General features: G+C 35.9%; 1 protein-coding gene across 4 annotated transcripts in view; it reads left to right on the top strand.

Moving 5' to 3' along the window:
* The window catches only part of CUL3 (cullin 3), a 120,240-nt gene that overhangs the window by 80,061 nt on the left and 29,440 nt on the right, over window positions 1–10,739 (top strand). For all 4 annotated transcript variants that reach the window (XM_006143300.2, XM_006143299.2, XM_006143301.3 and 1 more), the window contains 3 exons: window positions 3,130–3,358; window positions 8,688–8,833; window positions 9,539–9,715. In XM_006143300.2, the coding sequence (XP_006143362.1) occupies window positions 3,130–3,358; window positions 8,688–8,833; window positions 9,539–9,715 (552 nt within the window). The remainder of the gene's footprint in view (window positions 1–3,129; window positions 3,359–8,687; window positions 8,834–9,538; window positions 9,716–10,739) is intronic.

Raw genomic sequence — 10,739 nt, 5'->3', positions numbered from 1 at the left:
ACAAACAAGGGCCTCGCTGCCTTTTTTTTTTTTTTTTTTTTCCCCCACAAATCAGTTTATAGCCCAGCAGGAAGACCTTTGTGGCCTGCACTGGTGAGCCTGGACCATGCTTTATGACCTATTAATTTATAATGTAGGAAACAGTATTTATTTCCTAATAATTTGTCAACTGATTCTGGATATTTTTGGCAGTATTCTTGATCTTTGCATAAGTTTTGATTCCTTTTATTGCAATATGTTAATGATAACAGAAGATAAATGTATCTTGTATATGTGTATATGTATATGTAAATACATATACAGACTTTTTTGTTTGTTTGTTTGTTTTTTGGTTTTGGAGAGTTTTTTTTGCCATAGGGCGCGTGCGCTCGCCAGACAGACAGAGAGACAGAAAGCGAGAACTCACCCCCTGGGGGGATGGCCACGCCACAATCCCTTTTCCATTCTCCTCTCAGGATCTTGGGCTCGCATGCACACGCGCCTGGCGTGAGTTTTAAGCTGCCGGGTCTGGGATGTGACCCGCGGTCGACTACGTGGAAGTCCAGCAACATAGCCATTACGCTAACTGCTGGTCCCCATATACAGACTTTTTAATAGTGAATGGGGAAATGGTTTCATCAAGATTTTTGTTTGATGTGTTATTGTCTATGTCTAGGAGCATGGTTATTTTCTAGGATTAAAGCTACCTTTTGTTAAAGTGGGGAAATGTTACTAAGTTTCATATGTGGTTTATATAACACATCTTTTATTTAACTTTTAGGTATATCAATGCTGCTATTAAATAGGCTAAAATCAATTGGGATAATGTTTGCAATTTTATTAACTTCTGTAAGCCTGGTATTAGAACACAAGATTAATAGTTATTTAAATACCTCTATTCCTTAAATTTTAAAATATTAATGGTCCTTCAAAATGTTTATGGAAAGATGGACTGAAAGTATATATTTATATTGGTGCAAAAAATTTTTGAAATCCACACCTGGTTTTTTCACATATGCATTTTCCACAAATGTTTTAAAGAACACTTTTATGTGCCTTTGAGACTGAGAATGGGCTGGCAGCAGGCTTTAGTAGATAGCAGTGTGCTGGCAAAGTTGATGGTAAACATAATTTTTTGTAGTTATGCTTTTACATTAAAATGAATCAAAGAATTTCCCACTCTCACATGGTCAGATCCTCTGCTGTATACTTTCGACCCTTCCTGGCACATCTATACTTTCTCTGCTATTTGGAGTAAATTGGCAACATTTAAAAAAATACTGCTTATGGATCATATATTATTTTAGTCTTATTTAAATAAGGACTTTAAAAGATGTAATCCAGACTACATGAGTCTGTGCAATGAAAAATTATACAAAATACTAACATTTAATTATAAATTATAAATATATTATTTTAGTCTTATTTAAATAAGGACTTTAAAAGATGTAATCCAGACTACATGAGTCTGTGCAATGAAAAATTATACAAAATACTAACATTTAATTATAAATTATAAATACAGAATACTAAAGGTTTTACTCCAATAATATGCTTTTATAAAAAAGAGTACAGAATTATAATAACTCTTAATAATTCAGTAGGCTATTAATAGGAGCCACTAGATGTATGTAAAAATGGAAGTCGGTGAATTTTGGTGTCATTTACCCATAAAGAAACAAACAATGGACTCGCTGCCTTTTTTTTTTTTTTTTTTTCCCCCACAAATCAGTTTATAGCCCAGCAGGAAGACCTTTGTGGCCTGCACTGGTGAGCCTGGACCATGCTTTATGACCTATTAATTTATAATGTAGGAAACAGTATTTATTTCCTAATAATTTGTCAACTGATTCTGGATATTTTTGGCAGTATTCTTGATCTTTGCATAAGTTTTGATTCCTTTTATTGCAATATGTTAATGATAACAGAAGATAAATGTATCTTGTATATGTGTATATGTATATGTAAATACATATACAGACTTTTTTGTTTGTTTGTTTGTTTTTTGGTTTTGGAGAGTTTTTTTTGCCATAGGGCGCGTGCGCTCGCCAGACAGACAGAGAGACAGAAAGCGAGAACTCACCCCCTGGGGGGATGGCCACGCCACAATCCCTTTTCCATTCTCCTCTCAGGATCTTGGGCTCGCATGCACACGCGCCTGGCGTGAGTTTTAAGCTGCCGGGTCTGGGATGTGAACCGCGGTCGACTACGTGGAAGTCCAGCAACATAGCCATTACGCTAACTGCTGGTCCCCATATACAGACTTTTTAATAGTGAATGGGGAAATGGTTTCATCAAGATTTTTGTTTGATGTGTTATTGTCTATGTCTAGGAGCATGGTTATTTTCTAGGATTAAAGCTACCTTTTGTTAAAGTGGGGAAATGTTACTAAGTTTCATATGTGGTTTATATAACACATCTTTTATTTAACTTTTAGGTATATCAATGCTGCTATTAAATAGGCTAAAATCAATTGGGATAATGTTTGCAATTTTATTAACTTCTGTAAGCCTGGTATTAGAACACAAGATTAATAGTTATTTAAATACCTCTATTCCTTAAATTTTAAAATATTAATGGTCCTTCAAAATGTTTATGGAAAGATGGACTGAAAGTATATATTTATATTGGTGCAAAAAATTTTTGAAATCCACACCTGGTTTTTTCACATATGCATTTTCCACAAATGTTTTAAAGAACACTTTTATGTGCCTTTGAGACTGAGAATGGGCTGGCAGCAGGCTTTAGTAGATAGCAGTGTGCTGGCAAAGTTGATGGTAAACATAATTTTTTGTAGTTATGCTTTTACATTAAAATGAATCAAAGAATTTCCCACTCTCACATGGTCAGATCCTCTGCTGTATACTTTCGACCCTTCCTGGCACATCTATACTTTCTCTGCTATTTGGAGTAAATTGGCAACATTTAAAAAAATACTGCTTATGGATCATATATTATTTTAGTCTTATTTAAATAAGGACTTTAAAAGATGTAATCCAGACTACATGAGTCTGTGCAATGAAAAATTATACAAAATACTAACATTTAATTATAAATTATAAATATATTATTAATATATTTAACTTAATTTATCTTAAGTTTAAAAACAGAAATGCATTTTTTTCTATGTTTATAAAAAACCAATTATAGATGGAAAGCCAGAAATTTTTAGCAGAAAACAGTGCTTCAGTATATATAAAGAAAGTGGAAGCTCGAATTAATGAAGAAATAGAACGGGTGATGCACTGCCTTGACAAATCAACTGAAGAGCCAATTGTAAAAGTGGTTGAAAGAGAACTCATCTCTAAGCATATGAAGACTATAGTAGAGATGGAGAATTCTGGGCTAGTACATATGTTGAAAAATGGAAAGACAGAAGGTAAGTGTTACCAACTGAAAAATAATTAAACTTTTATTTTACTTTATTGCTCATAATTTTGTTGATTCCCCTACAGTTAGATTGTGAATGTCAGTGTTGAAATTCTGGTGTATCATCACCATTGTTACTTTGATAGGATTTAATGATAAAGTCTCTTCTAAATGAAGATTTTTAGTTATTTTAGTGAATTAATTGGCTTTTTCCCTCTTAAGTCTCCTCCATTTATGTTTTCTTAATCCAGAAGATAACTTTAATGCTTTTGGTGAGATCAGTGAGCTCCTTATCTCTTCCTACACTTTGTCTTGTATCCCAGAGGGCTTGGGTGCTCTCTATTCCCACATTCTCTGCTGTAAATTTTGTGAATCTTTTAAACTCCATCTTAAAATTTCTAATGCTTTCCTTTGGGATTTAATTGTGATGAGAGTGCTGAAAATATAGAGACCAGCAGATGTCATAATTGTTATGTTGCTGGACTTCCACGTAGTCAACCGGGGTTTGAGTCCCAAAACTGGCAGCTTGAAACTCACTCTGGGGATGTGTGCATGTGTGGCTAAAATCCTCATAGGAGAATGGATTGCATCGTGGCCATCCCCTTTGGGGAGTAATTTCTTACTTTCTGTCTCTCTGGCGAGTGCCCGTGCCCATTAGCAAAAATCTCTCTTCAAAAAAAAAGTGCTGGAAATGCAGAAATACTTGTGTCTTTCATATTGATATATTTCAATAAATTGGTAGATTTGTTTTGGGAATTCAGAAGTTACAGATTAAAACAGGAAAAGGAGAATTATGTAAAAGTCAAAGTATGGCTTTAAGATAACTGTAGCATTTATTCTTTATGGCTGTTATCTTTATTTTTCTAAAAGACATTTGTGTGTGACAGATGTCTTAGAAGAAATTACAAGAAAAAGAATAACAATCATTTTGTCCTCTTTTTTAAGGTTTTACCGTAGGGTACCTGCACTCATCAGAAAGAGACAGAGAGAGACAGAGATGGAAAAAGAGAAATCACCCCCCCAGGGAGATAGCCACTCTGCAACCCCTTCTCTTCCATTCTCCTGTTGTGGTTCTGGGCACAAACACACAGGTGCCTGTGTGACTTTCAAGCTGCCAGGTCCAGGGTCAAATCATGGTCAGCCATGTGGGGGTCCAGCATCTCAGCCACTATACCGCCTGCTGGCCCCAAAGTGTCCTCATTTTTTATTACCAATCTTTGCTTTAAAACTTACACTTTATAAATCACCGATACTGTTTTAAAAAATAAACAAGATTACCCTTGTTATCCTGATTCCTAGATGATATCTTGGCAGTATTTTAGCTATTAACTTTTAGCAAAATACATATTTCCTATTGGGGTCTTGACTAGTAGGGGATGAAAAAGGTTTTTTATAGGAGAATCATAAAGAGAGGAGGATGCAGCCCACAGCAGCTTGGAAAACATGCTTTCAGTCTCCACATCCAGGACTCGAACCACTGTCAGCTACATGGGAGTCCAGTGACATCCTCATTGCATCATCTGCTAGTCCAAACATGTTTATTAAAAGAAGGAGGAAAAAGGTAACTTCTGGTATGTTTGCCATGTTTACTAAAACAATAGATTGGCAAACTTTTTAAAAAGGGTCAGATAGTAAATATTTTAGGCGGAGTTAGACTTTGTCATTTGCCAATTCTGACTCTTACCAACCTGTACCTTGAAATCACATACCTGTTTTTTCACTGCTTATGTTATAGGGAGAGCTGTTTACCTTTGACAAAATAAGCTGCTTGTTTTGAAATGAATTGAATTCATTAAGTTGTAATAGTTCTAGTGTTTTCAGCTTGTTAGAGTTAGCAGGTGTTTTTCTTTCGTTATTTAATTTTGTTCATAAAAAAAGTAATAGTGGGGCTGGCAAGTGGCGTGGTGGTTAAGGGTGCTGGACTCCCATGTGACCGACTGCAGTTTGAGTCCTGGACCTGGCAGCTTGCTTTCTCACTTTCTTTCTCTCTCTCTCTCTCTCTCTCTCTGACCCTCTCTGGTCAATTAATATAAATAAATAATGATAAAATAATAAAAATCTTTAATTTTAAAAAAGTGACAGTATATGACTAAATGCAGACTAATTCTTTTCAGGATACTGATAAATTTCCTTCTAGTATTATAAATTGTACAGATGTCATATTTCAATTATTAAATTTCAGCAGCTTTTGTACAAATGTTTGAAAACACAACTGTTAGTTTATATTTTGATTCATGACAGTGAGTTGTGTATATACAAAGAGGGTCTAGTCACACTAACGTTCTCTTTGCCCAGCCCTCTAACTTCTCAGGGTCTTGATCACACACATGTGCCAGTATTACCATCAGACATTTCCTAGCTCCTAATTTCTAGCCCATTTAATCATCCCTCCTCACACATCGGCAAGGTAGGTAAGAAAGCATTAATTCACTACTCGAGTAGTACATCAAACAATTTCCTGATGCTCATTTTGTTTAAGTACGTTTTTCATAAAGTTATAAACTGCCATAGGACCTGAACCCATGGTCAACTATATGGTTTCCAGCACTGCAGTTCATTTTGCTCTGGACTGTGCCACCTGATTGAGTCTAATATTTTCCTAATATTTTACCGTTTTTAAGTTTTCTTGAAGGTCCTTCTGTCGCTGCTAAATGCCTTTGCTTCTGCTAAAAAAGTGAATGCCATCCTTAAAGGTGCAAGTTGACTATACATCAGAGAGAGAAATTAAAAACAAACATTCATAATCAGATCATGTAGAAATGATCCATGTTGGGCGTATAGAATTTTTTAAATCAATTTCTTGGGTTCGAGAGCTGTAGAATACATAGCTACTAACTTTATAAATTGTCCCTGGTTATTCTGCATGTCTAGAAGCTTCTTACCAGGGTGGTGGAGTTTGGTTCCATTAACAAGTTTCTGTAGGCTATACAGATTTATTAGAATGACATTTCCTAATTGTCTTGTATGGTAGAAACTGGTTATTTTTAAGGATGCTGGATTTTACTGCTGTGAGGATTTTTGTCTTTATTGTCACATTTGTAATGCTAATACTTACATGTACGTTGTCTGTGCTGCAGAAAAAGGAAGCTGTATGTGGCACAGATTCATCTTAAAACTGTATGTTTCAAACTGTGGCTCTTGTTCTTGGTATCTTAAGGCATTTTGTCTTTCATTGTACTTAGACAACACATTGTCTGTTTAAGATGTGGCTGGAATTGTAGAGGATGTAGCTAAAACAGTAATAAACGGTGACGGTTAAAATGTAAAAATAAGGATTTGGGTGGTGGCGCTATAGGAGCTGCACTGGTAAAACTCGATGCTCTGCAGCGCTGATCACATGGGTAGGGTCCAGGTTCACATTCAGAGGCTCTCTGAGAATGAGGGGCATGAACACATCCATGATCCAGGCCTGACCGAAGCCGGGGGTGGTTCTCGGTGTCAGGATCCCATTGGGGTTGTACACGTTCTCTCTCAGTGTGTGTGTGTGTCTCTCTCTCTCTCTCATATACGTTTATGGAATCAAAAATAAGTTTTTTAAAATTGTGAAGGAATAAGGTATCTTAGGTAAATGTTACAGTCATCTCTCATCTCTGCTGTTAATAGCAAGAAATTAGCCATAGACGGTAACACAAATAACTAAGCTTGATAGTGTTTTCTTTAAAACTTTATGTGCTCTAAAATGTGTTTTTCACATAAATTTCACATCACTGAATGCTGTTCTTTTCAGTTTTTCCCATTTAAAAGTGTGAAAACAATTCTTATTTTGTGGGCTTATACCAAAACAGGCAGCATTTAGCCCAAGGGCTGTAATTTGGTGACCTGTGATCTGAATGGTCCCTGGTGACTAGGACTTTATGAAAAATGTTTCCCCTTGCTTAAACAAAATGAGTACCAGTAAATATTTAATGTACTATTCAAGTATTGAGTTAATGTTTTCTTACCTATCTTGGGGGTGTGTGAGGAAGGATGATTAAATGGGCTAGAGATTAGGAGCTATGAAAGACAGTTGGACATGCCTGGATTAGAACACCTCTGTAACCTGCATGGAGAATTGTGTGTAGGGTGTTAAGAATGTCTAACCTAGCAAGCACTCAGTAAATGTATGAATGAAGGACTGTCAGAATAGCTACTACCATAATAGTTCTCTATTTAGTAATGTTTTCAGAAAGCAAGTAGCTTTCTGTGATTCTAAATTAAACTTTTAAGTTTCGGCTTCAATTTTTTGACCTTCGACTAGAAACCTAACTGCAGAAATGTCTTAAATGTGGTAGATGCTGCTCTTGAGCAGTGTGTGGGGAGTATGTCAGAGGCACAGCTCACGATTATGAAGCCAAATTCTCATAACTGAAAGTGAAAAACAGTGTTTTCACTGCGAATGGAAGATTAATTTGATTAGTTGTGGTGCGCAGAGTACTCTGAAATTAAGTTCAAATGGTATCTCATCTTTATTGTTTTATTAACTATATACAGAAATAATAACTTTTAACTTTTGAATGCCCAAGATTTTTCACTTATTCTTTCACATTCTATACCACCCCATGTGTAAATAACAATAACCTAAAAATAGTTGTACTTTTAAAATTTTTTCTTTTTTAGTTTTTTGTTATAGGGCATGTGCATGCTTGTGGGACAAGAGAAAGTGAGAAAGCAACCCCCTAGAAGATGATCATGCCACAATCTCTTCTCTGTTCTCCTCTCAGGATCTTGGGCAAGTTGCACACGTGTGCCCAGCCTCCCAGGCCTGAGACTCAAAACACAGTTAGCCATGTGGGATTCAGCTACCTTAACCACCATGCCACTGACTGACCCGGTCATTGGTTATTTAAGAATGGGGATGTGTTCCGAGAAGTGTCTCATTTGGCAGTTGCATTGTGTGAGATTCAAGTGTTCTTAAACAACTGCAGATGGTATAGTCTTCTACAAATGGTATATATTTTTTAAATTGTCAGAGGGTATGTGTACTCACCAGAGAGAAGGTGGGATGGACAAAAGTACCTTCTGGCGTGGGGCATGGTCACAGTGCAATCCCATCTCTCTCCTTTATTTATTATAATGTTTGGGCATCTTGTCTTCCACATAACTTAAAATTTGCTGAGACATTTTATTTATGCTTCCAGAGCATCTTATCTAAAGCTGTGTTTCATAAATCACAGTAATGGGGCCAGCCATTAATGGACCTACTAATTGTTTTTTCCATTTTGCTAGTTTTAAAAGTCATGTGGTCAGCACTGATGGTAATGGAGAAATAAACTTTCTCTAAGTATTGAAGCATGAACATAGATTTACATTTTTTTCTTAATCTTTAATGTAGCCAATTTGTGTTTTCTTTCTGATTACAGATCTTGCTTGCATGTACAAGCTATTTAGTCGTGTGCCAAATGGTTTGAAAACAATGTGTGAGTGTATGAGTTCCTATTTGAGGGAGCAAGGTAAAGCTCTTGTTTCTGAGGAAGGAGAAGGAAAGAACCCTGTCGACTATATCCAGGTAATAATCAGAATATTTTTTATGATGAAGTCATTTTGACAAATGCTAAAAAGATTGCTTTTATTAAGCTGTGTATTATGTACTTTCAAGTTAATTGTCCCAGCAGTTAAAGCAGTGTATGTAATTACCCTTAATATTTTAGAATTTTGCAGAGTGTGCGTATTTATAGCAGGGAACCAAACTCAGCAGTTGTTCTTCAGTTATTAAACCCTCTAATGAAGAAAGACTGTGATTAAATAGTCTCAGAATTAAAAATGAGCAATTTTTTGTATGCCCTGGTGTTTGTATATGTTAGTATATTAGAAAAAAAAGCCTCTTAAATACTGTTTCAAGATGTTTTCAAGCAGCATATAAATAAATTATGCTACAAGTCATTTGTATTTTAATATAAATCATCAGATCTTTTAATACATTTTAAAGCTAACTTTTTTCTGTGGCTGACTTGTTTGGTCAGAACAGAAGAAAGTGCGTAAAAGCAGTGCACGGGTTCTTGGTTTATCTTCATTATGATTATGTACATAAGGAAGATAGAACACTTTTGTCATCACTGATATTCCTAATGTGAACTAAGTATAGGCTTGAACAGACACAATCTGTGAACTGAGTATACACATTTATTATCAGCAAAGTCAAGATGACAGATAGGGTCATCATTTGTAGAAAAATTATTGTAATTCCCAAATTTCTTCATTTTTTATTTGTAAGGGCTTATTGGATCTGAAGAGCAGGTTTGATCGCTTTCTTCAGGAGTCATTCAATAATGACCGGCTCTTTAAACAGACTATTGCTGGTGACTTTGAGTATTTTCTCAACCTCAACTCCAGGTCTCCTGAATACCTCTCATTATTTATTGATGATAAACTGAAAAAGGGAGTCAAAGGGGTAAGTAGTAACGTATTTGCAAATACATTAAATTTTACTTACAGAGGTAAAATTATATTCAAAGTTAAATAATATGAAAGTAGGAAATTACATAGAAGTAAAGTTAAGCCTAGCCCTTGACTGTTCTTAAGCATGTGCTATGATCTGTTAAAAAGTATTAAAGTACTTGGAACCAGCAGTTAGCATAATGGCTATGTCACTAGACTCCCACGTAGTCAACCGCGGTTCGAGTCCCAGACCCGGTGGCTTAAACTCACGCCGGGTGCGTGCGTGCCCAAGATCCAAGAGGAGAATGGAGGAGAAGGGATTGCAGCGTGGCCATCCCCCCTGGGGTTGACTTCTTGCTTTCTGTCTCTCTGTCTGTCTCTGTCTGTCTAGCGAATGCACGTGCCCTATAGCAAAAACCTCTCCAAAAAAAAAAGTATGAAAATACTTGACATGATCAGAAGTACTTTGACATCTCAGTTAATGTTTAATTTGTATCAGAAACAAGCAAGATAAACTGTAGGTGTTAAATTGTCATTTTTACAACTGTGAGAATTAGGTATGTATGCTCCAGATACCAAAGAACTAGAAAATAATGCTCTAGTAGTATAGAACATTGTTTGCTTTCATCTGGTTCTGGAAGTTCTATATGAAACAATACTTGGATATAAAGAATTTAAAGGCATAAATAGAAGAGCAGCTCTCAGAAAATAGTTTGAAAGCATATTCTAAAGCCCAAGGTCAAGCTTTTATGATGTATCTTGGCCCTTGGAAATGCACTATAGCATAGAAAATCAAATTGAGCATATTTTGATAACATATGAATTGTTCTGGGAATTCGTGAAACAAGGGGAAAGCAACACATAGTCACAGGTTTTCAGGGAAGTAGCTAATAAGAAAGAAACAAAAAGACCTTCAATAAGGAGCAAAGAGTAGGAAAGACTGTCTCCATTAAAATATTTCTCTTTGTGACTAATATTTCATCTGTCCTCAGTTATCCCTTCATCCAGCCCTGCTTGACTACATGCCTCCTCTTCAG

This window comes from Tupaia chinensis, unplaced genomic scaffold (genome assembly GCF_000334495.1).
Source record: "Tupaia chinensis unplaced genomic scaffold, TupChi_1.0 Scaffold000095_1, whole genome shotgun sequence".
Lineage (NCBI taxonomy): Eukaryota > Metazoa > Chordata > Mammalia > Scandentia > Tupaiidae > Tupaia > Tupaia belangeri.
Note: the sequence above shows the minus strand (reverse complement) of the source record. Positions and strands in the feature narration are given on the sequence as shown.